Genomic DNA, 19,096 nt, shown 5'->3' with positions numbered 1-19,096 from the left:
TTGGTGGACATGGAAAGATGTCCAGGAATATGAAAAGAGATTTACAAATGTAGCATAGAAAACACCTGGCCTTAGCTGGATGTGATCCTTGGTCTTGAGGCCTCATCACAAGCCCCTCAGGGCTTCCCTGTAGTTCTCTGTGTCTCCCCTCACTGCTTTAGGGTTGTCCCCTTATGACTGAATCCTGGGAACCTTGCAGTCTACAGGGTTCATGGAAGAAATTAATGAACTAGTTAGACTGAAACCCAAAACTTCGGAGCAGTTCACAGCTTATTATATAATATGATGGTAAAATACAACAGATTTGAACATGGCCCAGTATACTTCCCTGAGAAAAACTGTTGGTCAAAATGTTCAACAAATATGTATTCAGATCATTCAGTGATAAGATCTGAATATTTTGTCTTCCCATTCAATGGAGGAATACTCAACAATCCTGGCACATGATGGGTGACTTATCCTCAAACATTGATAATATGTAAGACACACCTGAGGAACAGACTAAAAGGCAGAACCCAGAGATTATTAAGCTATAGGGCTGAGGACCTGTTTTTACCAAGACATCCCAGAAGATTCTAAAACAGGTGGTCCATGGAATACAATCAAGAAACACTGCTGTAGCTGGTGCTCAATGCAATGGTGGGGAAGACACATGGACTAGTAAACATGTCAGTAGTACAGGATTCAGAAGAACCTTCTGGTTGCAGCTCCACTACAACAACAGGAGTGACCTGGAGAAACTCCTTAGATCCAGGTGGTCTTATGTTTCCCACCCATGAGATTCATGTTGGGCTTGTTGTGGAATTTTCTCACTGTGATCTCTGTACAAGGGGACTGTGAAGTTGGCAACAGAGATTTTTGGGCCATGTATAAAAATTCTGAAATGTCAAACAGGAATCATTTAGATATCCAATTCAAAGTCTTTTTGACACATCCACTTTTCTGGTTTCTGGCTGGAACTCTATCACCTCTGGTTACCAGAATTCCTGATGGCAGTTACATTTATTTCAGATTTATGTAGATGGAAAAAATGTAGTTCTTTCGTGGATCCCATTTTTCAAAGCATAAAGCCTGCAGGGGTAAAACTGCACAAAGGAGTATTGGTATGAAAATGTTGGGACCGAGCAGGATAGAGATTTCTAAGTCCCAGTCCAACCCTAAAAGTTCTTGACCAATGTCACTTCTTAAAAACTAACAATTCCAAACAGACTCATGCCATCCATCCAGCAATTGGGGGAGTGAGCGCCACCTATGGGCCAAGTGCTACATGACAGGGCAGAGACGGCACAGGGTCCTATGCCATCCTGCTCTCGCCGGGCCTACAGTCAGATGGCAGGGGAAAATGGACAAGAACAAACCCATTATGTGTCAGGACATGATAAGTGACAGAAAGGACAATAAAGTTAGGCAAGCAGGTTGTGGGGAGGGGGGCACACTGAAGGTGCTGTCGAAGAAGGGCTCTCTGATAAGGCAACATTTGAAACAAGACCTAAAGACAATGAGGGATAAAAATCGCAGAGGTCTTTGGGAGGACTCCAAGATGTACTGAGTTACTGAATACATGCTTTTCAAAAGAGGAAGATGATTCATCTTCTATATTATCATAAGCCTTGCTTTAGCTCGCATATTTATGAGCTCATGTTCTGGGCAGACTCCAGGCTTGTAGAAAGCACATGGTCATTATTTCTTACCAGGGCTTGGGGAGGGCACAGGTGATATCTCTAGCCCACTGATGATCTGACAATGAGCTAAAGCTTGGACTTTGGCACGACTGTGATTTTTGCCGCTTCAAGAGCACATCTTGGTTTGCCACACATCCTTGTGGTCAACGTATTTTTAGTTCACTCTGGGATTTTTTCTGTCTTGGCAGGGTTTCTTGGCGACTTTCATTTCCTACCTACTGACAGCCTGATGAGCATGATTTATAAATATTAAAAATAAGGAGGTGAGACCGGATGCAAAGAACCTGCCAACACATGCCATAATCTCTGATGAGTTCCCAATAAAACTAGAGAATATGTTTCAAATATCAGTGTACTCCTCATGTCTAGGGCAACGTCTGACACTTAGTTAGCACCCAGGGAATATGTGCTCAAAGAATGAATGAAATGTTTGTAAAAGACTTGAGCATGTCTGGGCTGCCTATCTCAAACCAAAATAAAAGCTCTGCCTGGATAGAATAGCTTGGTGTGAGCATAGTGGGTGAGGGCGTGTGGGTGTATGTTAGTAAACAGGATGTTTTCAATCCTGTATGAGAAAGCATGGCAGCTGCTCCCTAAGCTCCTAGTAGAGGAAGCTGCCAGTTTTACATCCTTGAAAGCCCCTATTTGCATAGACCCTTTATAGAAGGCAGACGTTAGAAATGGAAATAGTATATGATCACCAAATCTCACTTGAGCTAGAAAGTTCTGCCCGTGGTTTGTGATTTTTGGAGATGTGTGTGTGCTGACAACAAAATTAACTTCTCCAAAGAACTGAGAATTGCCTGCTCTCATCATCCCTCTCACTGTAATTTACATGACTTGACGAAATTAGACTGTTATTTCCATCGGGGTGATCTGCAAAATCATAAAATGATGTGTATTTTGGGAATGCCTAATTAACTCTCCTTAGTTCCACTGAGGTTTCAGTTACTAATATAAGCACACTGCAGATACCATGGAGGTGTTCACATCTAGTTTTAGAAACCATAAAGAGATATTCAAAGGACTTGAAAGAAAAAATTCTTTAGAAATCAGGCAGTAACAAGGATTCAAGTCAAATGGTGAGCCGACGGGAGAAAATCAGATATCCACTGATTTGCCAAAACATGCCTTACAGCAAATAGCAAGAAATACTCTTAAAGTTGATGTCAATATTCATAATCAAAACAGCAGAATTACACACATATTCACACAAAGTCCACCCCTATTCACAGTTTTTTTCACAAACATTAACTAATATTGATCAAGCTGTTTGTCACAAAAGTTTGCTTTAACATATAATCAGCATCTGATGCGAGAGCCATGCTTCCTAGACAATTGCCAGCACCTTGTGTCATACTTGTAAATAATGGGCTACTCCTATTGAGCACCATCTGCTTAATATAGAAAAATGTTCTTCTTAATTAGGAAATTCTTCTTATTATTTAATATTTACTGAGAACCCTCAATGTGCTTGGCAGCAAGAACACCAGAAACACACTCTCTGCCCACCAAGAATCCACCTGCTAAGGAAAATATGATGAACCAGTTACGCAGTCATTTCTGGTTTTAACATATTTTATGTAATTTTTTTCCAGGTGACAAAGTTGCCAATGGTTCAGTCTTTGGAAACCTCTTCTCTTCTGATCAAAGGGGTGATGGTAAACTATCAGATGAGTTATGAATGAAGTCAAGGTAAAAGAGGAGAGAAAAGGCCAATTAATTATAACTGTATAAAAACATAAATGAACTTTGCTCCATTGTTGGGAAAAAATATAATGCACTCCTAAGGAATGGTATTTGTTGAGGACTGCATAACACATTAAAAATACAGAATAGGTCGTGAACAAGTCACCTTGAAGCAGCAACCCTTTTCTGTTTTGCATTTACATTCAGAGCTCTTGCCCCTCCACAATGATACACATAGGCTGTGGATGTTCATTTCATCACAAGGATATTACCATCTTAGTTAAAAAAGACATAAAAGTCAAATATCTACAGTCAACTGGAAGAATGAAGACAGATTGGCCATCCCTCCCAAAAATCTTTGACTATATCTTCTTCTCTTTTTCCCACTCTCCACTCAACAGTTCAGGAAAATTTGACATGTTCAGTATTACCATGGTAGAGGGAAGCATTCTTGGGGATAATAAACTGTTCATATCAGGAGATTGTTACTTATATGCCTGTCACAGTGTCTTCACAAGAATTCTCTAATAATAATTTTAATTATCCTTTCAGTGAAAATTATAAATATTTTCTCCTCTAATAATTTAATATCTCAGGTATATTATTATTATTTTTTTTAGATCTTGAATTCTAACTAGTTCTCCACCTCCCAGGGTAAGAGGGTCCCTGTTTACCTTGCCAGTATTTCACTAAGTATCTGAAGTTTTGTTTTTTAGTATTTTTCTTTAAATCATATGCCTTCCTCACTCTGATAAGAAAAACATACAATGAATGAAAAGAATGCAACGATTTGGGTCATGTTACCTTTTTTTTTTTTCTCCTCAGTTTTTATTGTTTTTCACATATTAGCAATAGCAATTGCTCCCCTTACCTACTTGGAACACAGTTAAGTCACAGAATGGAATATTATCCAGCATCTTAATTTTATGGCTATACTTCCTAGATAACCACCTTACCCAGATAATTTAGGCAAGAGAGAAATGACATATTAGTGGAGGTAAAGCCGTGATAATGGCAGTTGTCAAATAGTGCTGATATGAACTTTAATATAATTTGAAAGAAATCCTTGACAGAGGGATAATGACTAGCTCATATATTGTCAGGGTAATAAATACCTAATGAGCAAAATTGTAAAGCAAATAGTAGGCCGAGCATACACCCAAATGTTGATTCTTGACACAAAGTCAGAGAACAGAATGATTTGTCTCTCTGTCTAGAATGATAAAGCATCCCTTCCTCATAAGCTAATGAGCAGCACCATCTGGCATGATTATAGACGAGCAAGATCTTAAGAAAGTGAAAAATACGACGACAGAGCTGTAGTTGGATTTTTGCAGGAGGTTAAAAAATTCTCACCGTTAAAATTATCATAATAAAAATAACTTTAGGTGTTCGCATAACACTACACCAACAGTATAAAGATTATAGCACTAAATGTTTTCCAAATAACTGAATATAATTCCTGGTATCTTAGAATCTTTCTCTACCATAGTGGCTCTCAAAGGGTAGTCCTAGGAGAATAGCAACAGCATGACTTGGGAATTTGTTAGAAACACACACTCTACGGCCTTGCCCCCGATCCAACAACTCAGAAACTCTCAGGATGGGCCTGGCAATCTGTTTTAACCAGCCCTCCTGATGATTGCGATGGCAGACTACGTTTAGGACCCACCTTTCTATCAAACCAAGTAAGAGTCAAGATTGTTGCTCTTTCTGCTAGGTAGTAAGAAACTAGCTAATTTGGTCAATTCAGTTTAAACAACCAGTCCATATGCTGAAGAATAAAAAAATCAGACCATTCCTGTGACATGATGATCTCCTAAAATAGAGTCATCATTCTACTAACCTTTTGCAGGACTGCAAACTGCCTTACTCCTACCTCCATTGCATAGTTTTTGAACATATGTATTTTCTTTTTTTTTTTTTTAAGCTACTTTGGTTGACCCCCTGAGACAAGTTTTCCAGGTTTGCCTCAATCCTTTATTTATTTAACTGTTTTTCCATTCTCTTGGTCATTCATTCAGCAAATATTCAATGTGTATTCTAAGCCACACACAATTCTAGGTGGTTGGGATTTATGAGTGACAGAAATAGATCATGATCTCTGGCTTAAGAAACTTTTACCTTAGTGGGGGAGTCAGACAAACCATAAACAATTTAAAAAAAAAAACCATATTATATAGAATGTTAGAGGTAAAATACTGCTATGGGGAAAAAAGAAAGGCAGAATAAGGTAAGGATAAGTGAGAATGCTGTTTATGGGAAGTGGGATTTCAATCCTAAGTGACATTATGTTAGACTTACTGAGTAGGTGACAACTGAGCCAAGGCTTGAAGGAGATGATGAAGTGAATCATGCAATAAGTGGGGAGAAAGGGTGGTCCAGCAGAAGGTTAAAGCAGAGGCTGAAGGAGGGAGGATGCCTACTATGTCTGAGGTGCAGCTAAAAAGTCTGCATAATTTGTGGTAGTGGGGGACTGCGTTCGCGCTTTCCCCTGATTAAAAAAAAAAAAAAAAAAAAGTCTGCGGGACCAGAGAAGTGAGCATGAAGGAAGTTTAATCAATGAAGGTCAGCGAGGCAACAAGGGGCCAGACCATCCTGAAAGCAATTGTAAATCACTGTAAAAACTTGTGTAAAAACAGGAGGCTACACCACGGTTTCGAGTGGGGCAGTGACAAGCTCTGAATTATGTCAAAACACTTTCACTAATTCTCCTCTAAATCCACGCACAAATTCACTAACCATTTATGCAGTGGGTTGGAAGATACTGCTCCATCTTTTCTTTTCTTTTATGTTCGTCATGAAATTTTTAGAAAGAGTTTTCACTAAGACAATTCACTTTCTTTGTTATCAAAGAAGAAAATGTTCTGCGGGAGATTATTAGAAGATAAAATTGGGTACGGATCAGTTCTCCTTTACTTGGGTCTTTTGTTCTCTGCTTTCTGGGATGGTTGTTGTATTTGCTTCCAAGAGCCTGAGAGTGTAACCTGGGGTTTGGGCGCTAGCAAGTGTTTTTTCACTAGGCCACTGACAGCTAACAGAATTGAGAGTGAAGTTTCAGAACCTGCTTTGCTGTGGACGTGAAACTAAAATGGAAACCTGTATTTGAGGAATGGCTCTGTCAGTGACTTATTAAAAATCCAGCGCCCAGTCACAAGGTCCCTAGAGAAGGTAATAGATTTGCCAACCTCTGGGTAAAGTAGAGCAAGGGGTGGTCTGTCTGAATAGAACTGTGGAAACCTTTCTATCAAAACACAATCCCAGAACTTGCCTTGTTGGTAGCACAGTGACCTCTATATATTGAAGAAAAGTGTTTGGAAATTCACAAGTATTTCAACAAGTGGCAAAGGGACTTGTAAACTTATAATAAAAAAAAACTATCATGTACTACTTTTTTTGCTCATTTGCTCTTCTCTTTATTTATTCATCCATCAAATGTCTACTAGGGAAACAAATACATAAGAACTGATATTCCTTCAAAGAGTTTATGGACTACCTGAAGAGATCAGACATCAATGGCAAAAATTCATGGCAGAGAGTGATGATTTCCATTTTAAAAAAGTCCAAACACCACCGATTTTCAGAGGAGGAAATAGGAGTTCTAATTAGAGATATTATAAAAAGCTTCATGGAAGAGGTGACATCTGATTTGCTCATAAAGGATATACTTGTGTGCATGGTGATGGGGAGAAAGTACGATTTAGGCAGAGGAACAGTCTCTGCAAAGCCAGAGAGTCAAGGCTGTGTTAGTAGTTACCATGTGAGAGGCAAAGAAGGCCTAACCTGGACCAGGGGTAGTGGTGATGACAAAAGAAAATGACTTATTGCTGAGGTCATTTCAAGGAAACCTGAAATATCCGTGGGCCATTTAGCTGAAAGAAGTAGAGTGAAAACAACACATTTGGTATTCTGGTGGCAAACCACCACCATGGTAAGTTGGAAAATAAAATGGAGATGGGCATCGCCCCTGTCCTTAAGAAGTGCGTTGTCAATGAGAGAAGGACAAATAAACACAGGGAGGTCAGATAAATAATTCTTGGGACTATAATTCCTGGGACTGTACCCCAGGACCCTGGGATCATGACCTGAGCTGAAGGCGGACACTTTACCAACTCAGTCACCCAGGCATCCCAATTCTTATTGAATTCTTAAGATTTAAGATGCAACTGAAGATGGGCCCCATGCTTAATCGGTTAGAAACAAAGCAGTCACAAAACTGGGATTCAACCCCAAGCAGATAACCAAGCTATTTGGAAAACAGCTATTCTTCACTTATGCATTCCTCTGGCTCAAGGAAAAATGAGATGTTATCTTGTCCCTTCAATCAAAGCCATCTAAAATAGCACAATTCGAAGTATCATTTGCAGATTAAAAGCACTGATGTGGCCTGGAAACTTGTTCAAAATGAAAATTCTCAGTCTCCACTCTAAATCACCTGCATAAGCAGGTGACTATATGCACATGAAAGTTCAAAAAGTACTGTGTTAAAAAGAGAAAAGTATTGTATTGATCTAGAGAACCCATTCTTTAGTGAGAAAAAGAGCCAAGGAGGGAAGTCCATTTAGAAGGTCAATAATACCACACCTGATGAGAACTCTCGTATTTTTGTTTTTAGAGAGGAGCAAAAAACTCAATTCAGCAGACACTTGTAAAGCCCCTACAGTATCTCAGACAGGATTTTTACTTTGAAATGACTGTCTAAGCAATTAAAAATCTAGTAATCCAGCTGGATACCATATAGTATGAAAAGTCTCAAAACAACGAACTTTGTCTCAAGGGTCAAGGCAGGCAAAAATTGAGGAAAAAGGAAGGAGACTCTCCTGGTTCATAAGTTTTTTATGGACGAGTGTAAAACCATTCACAATTTTCCTGATTTTACCCTCAGCTTGAAGAGAGACAGAGATGGTTGAGATTAGAAATCAAAGGATAGCAGAAATCCAATCTATAGGAGGAAAGTAAACCCGTTTAAGAGACACATCCCTGACTTTAAATAAACACACAAACCAACCAGGGAAGAAGTTTAAAAATCTTTAAAGCCTTTATAAAGTTTAGAAGTGTAGATATATTCTAAGAGGCTTCTCATTTCAGACCTATGTGTCTTTGAGTTTCACACCCTTTATAGTGTTCGAAAGCCTTCATATTGAGAGAATGTTCAGCGTTAAGTGTCTGTCGTGACTTTCTTTCTCTACTGTATAATCTGGCTACGCTGTTCTGTCAAGTCATATCCTGAGGCCCAGAAGAACTTATTTCCCCAAATAGATTGGTTGCAAGTCTTGATTTCTACAACTACCAATAGTCAGTACAGCCTTCCTTTGAAAAATATGGTCACTGAATCTTAGCTGCTTCTCTTCTATTAATCCTCACCAAGCTGTCTTGTCAAGTACATCACAGTTTTCACTCAGTGTGTGTACGGGTGCCCAGGGTGTGCGTTTTAAAGCACAAGGCAGGTTGGTACTGATAGCTTGATAAATCACAAACATCTCTTCCCTTCTCCCATTATTAAAAGAGATTCTTCCCTCTTTTTTATTGAATTTTTAATTTCCAGCCCATGCATACTATAGAGAAGGCCTAATGTAGGTCATTGGATGCCACTGTGAATAATGGGAAAAATGAAGTCCCTTGTTTCCCAATGCTTGTTAGTAGGAAAACAGAGCCCTGGGTGCCTTATTATACTTTTTGACTCAGGAGCCCTATGGATCTGCCCATGACTGCTATGTGAACTTATTGTTCCTGCCAAATATATCAGCTGGGATGGGAACATGAATTCATTTTCACAGAGGTGTGTCAACATTGCTCTTGAAAAAATGCTGAGATGCCATATTTGCAAAGACCACCTTCAAAAAGAAAAAAAAGAAGAAGAAAAATACCATTTTTAATAATGTGTCCTGCCTTTCCATCCAAGAATTTTTCCACTTTGCCTATTTCCTGTTGGTCTAGGATTTCCTGGAGTTATGCCTATTTATTCTGAATTCTAAATAACTAGTGTTTGTTTTCAGAGTCCAGGTAAAATAATAGTGCTAATTTAGGTGAATTAGGCACATTTCAGTGCCTTGTGGCTGACTCTCAGGCTCATGCAGTGTTTTGTTCTATTTTGGTTTTGTTTTCATCCTTGCCCCTTGCTGCCCTACTTTTGTTGAGGCAGCTCACCTGCCTTGTAACCCAACCCAGGGGATCTCAGAGAGTCCCCAAATTCTCAGGGCGAGGAGGCTTGAAACTTCTTCCCACTCTGGAAACCACGAAGGGTTTGCAGACCGAAGGGATATGAGTCAACTTAATCCTTAAAGTTGATCACATGGCAGCATAAGAAACTTTGAAAATGGCCAAGCCGAAATAGCAAAACCCAGGCTGTACTTAAAAACATGCCAGATGACAAACCTGTCTCCAACAGAAGGCAGTGAGAAATGACGCCTCACTGATTTCTTTTTCTCTCCTTAAGATGGAGGAGGAATGGATGGAGCGTGCCGGCAAATATTAAACAGCCATCTTGATATTTATGAATCAGTCTGCCATGTTGACAGTGTTTTCCAAAAGTGACTTTTGTGCACCCTATTTCCTAAACGATCCTTAAAAGAAACTCCCTCCCTTCTCGTCCTCTGCACCTGAGGCAGTAACATCTTGAAACATTGATCTATTTGCTGCTAACTTTCATTAATTTTACCCATCCCTGAAGGCGGAGTCACATTGGTGCCAGCTAATTAAGACCTATTTAGGGCAGCTCAGGGCCTTTTATCAGCCCTAAATTAGCTTTGCGTTTTTAATGGGGACTGTAGCTTTCTCAATTATTACTTAATTAAATAATGTGCTTGCATTCACCAGTGTATTTCTAAAGTGGGAGGCAAGCTGCCACTGCCCACCTGCCTACAGGTGAGAAGAATGTCTCATGCTGGGTCCCCGTTGCTTCTCTAGGAGCACTGTTCACAGTCCTTTTGCGTTGGTACATGGCCAGGCACCTAATCAGATTTCTCAGATGTTGAGTGTGGCGCCACGTGCCACTGTCAGCCCTCCATCACCTCTAGGGTATGTCAGTCTTAAGATGTATTAATGTAAATGTGTAAATGTCAGCAGGCTCATATTATTTATGCATGCCAATCATTCAAAGGGGAAAAAAAAAAGATCTATTTTGGTCCAGATTCTTTTAAGTATAAGACCTTTAATTCCAAAGGTTTCAGGTTTGTTGGAGGTTGTTTTCCAGAAAAAATATTTGGTTAAGTGAAACTATAAAGGTGACTGCCGCCCCAACAACCTAGAATTCTAGAGAAAACTAGGCCCCAGATGATGAAGAGAGAAAGGACAAGATCCCTTCTCTTTCTGTTCGCTCAGCCTTTCCCACAAGGTCACTATTTCTAACTGACAAGCCAAATAATTTTAGTTGGTAGCTGATAAGAAAGCCAATTAAATTTCATTTGGTTTGAAAAAGCATTCCAATATGTTTATGAATTGATCTAAACTCATTCTAGGAAATTTAACACTACATATATTTCTTCTACTACTTTGTGTTTCCTCAGTGAAGAATATCTTAAGACAAAAATAAAAAGCACTGGAAACAACGAAAATGTGCACACCTTAAATGGGGAAAGGATTTATACTTCTTAAAAGGATTTTAACAGTTTGAAGAACAAGCTGAGAGCCAATTTTTTCTTTGAGAAACTCCATGTAGTCATTTTCCTATCATGATTCATTTTAACTACTAGGGACATAATTTTTTTAATTCTATAAATTATAGATCATAATGGTGACATAACCTCTCTATTAAAAACCCAATGATGAAAATGAACACTTACTAAAAATTTCCAGTAAGTTCAGGAAAATCAACCAAAGTAGCTTCACAACAAAAGTCAAGTTAAATGGACATCCATTTTTCCTTACTCCCTCATGTCAGCAATGGTATATACACTACACATACTCTTATTTACTTCGGAGAAAAAAAAAGTGTGTGTGTGTGTGTGTATATTTACTTTAAGATATATTTATTATTTGAAAGAGACCACATGTGCAGGGGGAGAGGCAAAGAGAATCAGGAGAAGGAGAGAGAGAATCCAAATCAGACTCCTCACTGAGCACAGAGCCCCACTTGGAGATCTCATGACCCCGAGATCATGACCTGAGCTGAAATGAAGAGTCAGTCGTTTAACAAACTGAGCCACCCAGGTGCCCCTGGAGAAAAATATTTAAAACTTTTATTATGATAAATCCAATACACACTTTGAGAGCATGGACCCACACAAATGCTTGCCATTAATACATCTTCTTTGGCATAAAACAGTCTTAAAATGCTGACAGTATAATGTGCATTCTAAGATTGTTGTGTGTAGGTTTTGGGATAAAATAGATGAGGAATTACTTTGGTGTCTCTAGGACCTGTGATTTCCAATATGGCAAAAGGAGAAACACACATAAGATACATGAGGTCAAATTAAAATGCTCCCGGTAGCCCTGAATCTGAATTGGAAATTTCAGTTTGAAGGCATAATGATTTTATCTTTAAACAATACATACAGCATATATTGTTTCTATGTTAGCTATGTCCAATGAAAACACCAAGAAACAAAGACAAGCTTTGTAGCAATGAGCCCAAGATTATGCTCTCTTATATACTAAAAGGACCAAAATTCTTTGGAGAAATGTCTGGATCCAGGTTTGCATCACAGTACATACAAGAAGAGCCTGAATCATCCTATAATACCAGGAATCAAAGGGGCTATCCAAAATTACTAGAGGCTTATAGGAGGACTCCAAAACCAATTTTAAGAGAGTCCAATAGCACAAAATAGGACACTTTGAGCATAGAGACATAAGTCTCACGGACTAAATATGTTAATATGTAAATATTAATAATAATAAACTTACTGGTCACTTTTGGAGAATGCTATGGGACTGATGCCTTAGAACCGGTAAAGAAAAAGGACTGGTACTATCTTCTATCTCCTGTTTAAAAAAATGGCTAATGAGGACAAGTTTCTCTTTATAAAGCTTCAACTAATACAAGTGAAAAAAAATGATGAAATATCACCATTTTGCAACATCTAATGAATTATTGGATTTAGACAATGATCATTAATGACTGCCAACATAAAAAGAGAAAACTAGACAGTATTCCTGCTGATAGAAGTACCACCTATTCGTCTCGGTAAGAAGCAGTATGACCTGAATCCAATAAAGAAAGGCTCAATATAGAAATACCAATGAACAAAAAAAAAATCATGGGGGGACAAGTAGCAAAAATCAGATTGTAGAATACTCTATTGGACAAATGACTGTTTTTTTTTTACAATAATAGACAGCAGGGGAATGATATAGGTTCAGAGAAATACAGAAGACATGTCAATTAATTGTAATGTACAGACCTTAGGCAAATCCTGACTTGAGCAATGTATGTATCTTAATGCTAATCCTAATTCAAGTTAAATTTTAAAAATATTAATAAGATTACTGGAGAAATTCGAAAAACTATGTAATGTTATTAAAGAAATATTGCTGGTCTTTATGTAGGACAATGACATCGTATTTCTTTATCTTCTACAGATACATGCTGAAATGTTAATGAATGAAATAATATGATGTCTGGCACTTGCTTCAAAATAATTCTTGGGGAGAAAGAAAGTGTAGGGATATAGATGAAACAATATTGGCCATGAGTTAGTAATTATTCAACTTGAGCAGTGAATATACAGAGGTTCATTACACCATTAGTCTCTCTAGTTTATAATTTTGACATTTTCCTTCATAAAAAGTTAAGAAACATTCTTAAATAAAGTTTGGCCAAGAACAACAGATCACTATGGGAAGTCCTTAAACAATAAAATTCATATTGCTAAAGTTAGGATACAGATTTAAATCACAGAGCTGATAACAGGTCATTGAGGCCATCTGGTCAACCTTTTGTCATCCAACTAGATTTCACCAACCCCACCCATTCTGTTCATTTCTAAAACACTAGCACATTTGTCTTTTTCAATTTGGTTGCAATACTCCATGTTGCAACCAGACATGAATAGACACAGTGAGGAAAACAGAAGGAAGCATTAAAAAAATCAATTTGCCTACCCCCCTTTTTATTTTGGTAACCTTACCAATTGAATGTATCTGCAAATTAATTTTATCAAGCAAGATTTTTCCCATTATACAAACAGCTTTCCTCATCACAACTAGTAGGAAAATTGAGTCTTCCAAAGCTATTCTCTCCCAATTCTTGCTATACAATCCACACATCTGTGACACTGTACTGTCTCCTGAAAGCTCACAGCAAAAGCCAACATGATATAAATACATAGAACCATACAACACGCTGAGCTCTTCTCTGATGCCTCAAATGATTCTAGGGCATATAGTTATGACTGGGGGATACCCTGAAGGCTGACTATGACTAATGAAATACCAAATATATCTAATTAATTGCATTGCTTTGGGCTAATGAGAGACCAGAAATTTTCAAACCCCTTGAGATGGTCAAAACATTTATATAGAGTTGTGCTACATACCCACTCCTTTATCTCTCATGCCTATCTCTTTAGACAGCTTCTGCTACACTGATTCAAATCTAACCACTGGGATTCTTCTTGTGAACTCTAACAGTGGAAAAGACCAGCATTATAGCAATTCCTGTCTTGCATTATATTAGAAGCTGTGCATCTTGGGTGCTCAGAAGTAGAAAATGCTATGTTCAGCCTACTTTATCAATAGGAGAATCACGACAGATAAGATTTTAAAATAATTAACAGCATAAAATTATACCCAGAGATATCAGAAACTTCCCCCCACAAGCACATACCCTAATGTAGTTAAAAATTCAGATTCAATAATATTGAAGAGTGAAAGACATACATTTTATAGAAATCAGATTGTTAATATTGGAATTACAGCCAATGCTCAATTTATCCATGGTATGACATGAATAAGTACAATTCACACATAACTCAAAACTTTTGCAATTGGCTTCAATATTTTCCTTCAACAATTATTTATTAGAACTAGAAATACGAACTAATAATTCTACTTCTTTTCCATATACTGGTTATCTTTCTAAAAAGAAAGAAAAAATGGTAGCCAGTGGAGTCAGATGAGAGAATGGAAGGGGCGGGTTGGTTAGAGGGAGCAGAGAGAGAAAGCAGGAGATGTAAGGAGTAGGAGAAAAATAAGGTGAGCAGGCCTCAAGAAAAGGAAATGGGAAGGTGGTTTACAGAAGACTACAGGAAAAAAAAAATAAAAACAGATGTAATGAAAAATGCAAACTGGTTTGTGGGATAATTGAGTGAATGGAATTTATACCTTATTTCTCTTCAAGAAACCACTGTTAATGACTTCCAGTAATGCCTCATTTCAAGATGGTATTCTGCTGAACGTACCAACATATCTGCTAGATATCAGGTATGGAGCTCACGATCATACGGTCTATTTGCATGCAAGAGGCGACGCAACCTTATTAGAGAATAAATAGCCTGCTGTGTTTTGTTGTCTCAGGTAAATTTTTATCACAACTTCCAAAGGAGTTTAGGTCCTAAAGTTCCTTAACATTTCTGTTTTGAAACAGAAATGTGTATACTTCCTTTCGGCTAACATCCAATTTAACCGATAGCAAATTGAGCTAAATAAGAACAAATCTAAAGATATCTTGGGGAAGCATCCAGTATTTTTTGGATCCTCAAGCCAATCAAAATGGAGAGAACAGAAGGTAGTGTAGGTGGAATAAACGCGGCCTAGTTGCTGGCTCATCAAGTAATCGTAATAGTCAAAAAACATATAACCATCGATTTGAAAAATAACTCTGTTCATTTGATAGCTGGCAAATGAACTCCGCAAGGGGCTAGCTTAAAAGACAACGAAGCTGCCTCTCAGAGGACTCACCGGTCTTTCCCAGTCTCCTTCTTAAAAATGCCATCGCAGTAACTCATGCGCTTCTCAGTGGTCACGTAAATTTGGGCATTCGGGTAGATGTCAACAGTCTTTTTCAGCATGTTGTAGACGATGCCATTGCCGTCTTTCCTCATATTGCGGAAAGGGCCCCAGATAACATAAATAGTAGCATTCGCTTCCTTGAAAAAATAATCAGGGTTTTTTAGCAAAAGAGGAACGCTGGTATGGGACACAACCCGAATCATTGTCATGCGGCCCACATCTTCTTCATAGCCCTTGGTGGGGGCGTTGTTCATTCTCCAGATGCAGGATGACTGATCTATCTCGTTCCCCACCTTCTGGCCAACCATCTGACCTGAGTTTGACACTATGGCGCAAAGGTCACAGTCCAGTTGCAAAGGCTGAAAAACAGAGAAATGAGACAGGGGAGAGACATGCAAATTAGTAAGTTCCAGCCATCTAAATAAGTTCCTCTTATTATATAGTCCCCGAGTGCAGGATTTTCTGAAATTTTCGGGCCATTCCTATAGCAGCTACCACAGGTTATCAAGGTAGGGACCTGCTTCCATTTAAAAAGTGAATACAGACAGCTAAGAAATAATTTTAATTTCTATCCCCTTGTGTCTGCTTAAAATTAAATGGAAAAATAGTCATTTGTTTTCCATGCTAAATAATGACTTTTCATTTCAAAACCATAATTTCAAATGAAATAAAGCAATAGGAGAAGATTTAATCTCTTTAATAAAGACAGTGGCTAAAAAAAAAAAATGCAAAGGGAATATATCTAGGCCTCAATTCTGTATTTTACTTGTATGTATGAAGAGTTACGTAGCAGTTGATGAAAATATGAAAAATTCAGCAAATGACGAGGTTCTGAAAAAGATGTTCAGAACCAACAACTATTGAAGACAAGTCTCAGGTGGGCAAACATTTTATTAAAAACCCCTTAAAAATTTCCCTGTATCACCATGTTAACTGGCCTTTGTGTTCTTATTTATTTTAGATGCATAATGAAAGGCTTCTTTTAAAAACTTGGGGAAGGGTTGTACAGAGATAATGATCTCTAGTGCTGGTCTAAGCACCACCCTCCTTGTTTTAAACCAATGAGGTAACAGAGACTCATAGAGGGTAAAGCACCAGCTTCCAGAACTTGCAGATGATAGATTCACGTTGTAGTGGCAGATTCAGATCTAGATCTTCTAGCTCTAAACCCATTGCTCTTTCCATCATTCCCTACATTCCTTCCTCCCAGGCAAACCAAATAAATTCCTTTTGCCACTTTCCTCCTACGTGAGGAAAAGTCAGTCTACCTTTTAAAACAGTGTTAAAGGAGCAATGCGCTCTGTTGATATACGTCTTTCTCATCTTCCTTTTATGAGATTCCACATTTTGTATCTAACATTTGATTCTGTGTTTTTATTGTGCTTATTGGTCCAGTTCTTCTCACACTGAGTACTGCCCTTATTTTATTAGTTACGTTGTATTTTATTGTTTAATTATGTCTGTCCACTGTACAGTAAACTCTGTTAGGGTCTGTCTTTTTCATTTTAATCCCACTCCCGAGAAGTCCTGAGATGACTATAGGACCCAGTATAGTGGTTAAATTAGGCAGTGAGAACAACTGAATCAGACTAATTTATTAGGAGGCTCAACACTGAACTCAGTATTAGGGAAGAAAGGGACTTTTCCAAATTCATCGAGAATTGTTGATTTAGATGAAAGAGAAACACAATCCAGAAGAAACCTATCAACACACAAACAGGTTCAGTCTAGGTAGGTAAATTGAGAGAGCAAGCACCTCAGAAAAGTCATCAGTAAAACTACCACACAACTGTCACAAGATGTCTTTCCTATCAATGGGAGGAATCCAAAGTAGTTATTGAGCAACTATGATATGCCATGTTCTAGAGGTTGGGGATGATTCGGCTGTGAAAATTTTAACCAAAACCCCTGACCTCATAGAGCTTACATACAACTTCTCCTCCACTGGGAGGAGAGAAGCAATTCATAAATCAGCATAGTATATGTTAGGTGAAGACAGGTGCTAAATAGAGGAAATTAAAGTAAAGAAGGGGGGTTAGGAGGCATGTGTGGGTGTGTTAGTGGAATGATCAGAAAACGTCTGCTGGGGTTGGGTAGACAATGGTATTTGAGGAAAAACGAAGAAAATAAGAGGGCTGGCTATGGGAATGTGTGTGTGTGTGTGTGTGTGTGTGCGTGCGAGGGTGAGAGTGGGGAGCATTCCTGCAAAGCGAAACCAAAGCCACCACAAACACCCCATGGCAGGAGAGGAACACAAGGAGAGCAATGTGGCCTGGCAGGGCATTCAGGAGAGTCAGAGGGTACTGGGATCAGAGAGATGACCAGGGAGACACCACGTAGGCACTTTTGCTCAGGAGCTTTTGGAAGGCTCTGAATAGGGGAGGGGCTGATCTGCACTATATTTTAAAAGCACTAGCTGCAGTGTTAAAAATGACAAAGAGGAAAAGGGTAGAAACTCGGAGAATAGACTACTGTCACAATCATGGCAAGAGATGATAGTGCCCTGGACTAGGTAGGGTAACAGAAGAAGTAGCAAGATGCTGGCCACACGCTAAACATATTCTGAAGATAAAGCCTATTGGGTTGACCAGTAAGAGGAAATGTGGAATCTGAGAGATAGGGAAGAATCAAGGATAACTTCAGTTTTTAGCCTAAACAACTAGAAGACTAGACCTGGCTTTAAATGAGCAGGCAAAGGCTTTAGGAGGAGCAGGATCAGCTCAGGAGAATGAGCTCATTTCTAGACCTGTTAGATTAGAGATGCTTTGAACACAGACTCCCCGCGGCTAATGTTAGAATAGAACTACTCAAACTCCTTTAAAACACGTTTTCCCCCTGATTATTGAAGTAATATGGGCTCACTGTAGAAACTTGAAAAAAAAAAAAAAAGAATAGGGACGCCTGGGTGGCTCAGTTGGTTAAGCAGCTGCCTTCGGCTCAGGTCATGATCCCAGCGTCCTGGGATCGAGTCCCACATCGGGCTCCTTGCTCGGCGGGGAACCTGCTCCTCCCTCTGACTCTGCCTGCCATTCTGTCTGCCTGTGCTTGCTCTCTCCCCCTCTTTCTCTCTGATGAATAAATAAATAAATAAAATCTTTAAAAAAAAAAAAAAGAATAAAAACTCTCCATATTTCCACCACTTGACAACTGCTACAATCTTTCGTGTTACTTTCCTCCTCTTAGATATATTAGACAGGTTGAAAAATAGTATTTATAAAATTTGGCAACCATGGTTTTTCAACTAATTTCCCATCATTAAACTCTCCCATGCCAGTAAATAGTCATTAGAGATGTATTTTTTTTAAAGATTTATTTGTTTTGGGGGCTAGGGACAGAGGGAGAAAATCTTTAAGAAAACTCTCACTGAGCGCGGAGCACCAAGGCGAGGCTCAATCTTAGGACCCATGAGATCATGACCCAAGCTAAAAACCAAGAGTGGGAGGCTTAACCAACTGAGACACCCAGGCATCCCTCCTTAGAGATATTTTTAATGCTGATACAATATTCTCTTATGTGGACATACTATAATGTACCTATTGCCTACTGTGGGGCATTTGGGTATTATCTGTTTTTTTTTTTTTCTTTGTATAATTTCTTTGATGAACATCCTTGTGTTTCCCACTGTATTTTGGATGCTAGCAGTTATTCAGTTAATTTAACTTTACTTCTTTTAGTTTTTATTGTTCACCTGTGAAATACACTAGATGGACAAATGTTTCCATTTGTTTCATGTCAAAATGAAGGATTTTGAAAAAACTTGACTGGTTGGGCGCCTGGGTGGCTCAGTGGGTTAAGCCGCTGCCTTCAGCTCAGGTCATGATCTCAGGGTCCTG

The 19,096-nt window shown here is 38.7% G+C and overlaps 1 protein-coding gene across 3 annotated transcripts in view; it reads right to left on the bottom strand.

Annotated features, from left to right (window-relative positions):
* The window catches only part of ST6GALNAC3 (ST6 N-acetylgalactosaminide alpha-2,6-sialyltransferase 3), a 530,587-nt gene that overhangs the window by 175,013 nt on the left and 336,478 nt on the right, over positions 1 to 19,096 (bottom strand). For all 3 annotated transcript variants that reach the window (XM_044238486.1, XM_044238488.1, XM_044238487.1), the window contains exon 3: positions 15,213 to 15,622. In XM_044238486.1, the coding sequence (XP_044094421.1) occupies positions 15,213 to 15,622 (410 nt within the window). The remainder of the gene's footprint in view (positions 1 to 15,212; positions 15,623 to 19,096) is intronic.

This window comes from Neovison vison, chromosome 2, assembly GCF_020171115.1.
Source record: "Neovison vison isolate M4711 chromosome 2, ASM_NN_V1, whole genome shotgun sequence".
Lineage (NCBI taxonomy): Eukaryota > Metazoa > Chordata > Mammalia > Carnivora > Mustelidae > Neogale > Neogale vison.
Note: the sequence above shows the minus strand (reverse complement) of the source record. Positions and strands in the feature narration are given on the sequence as shown.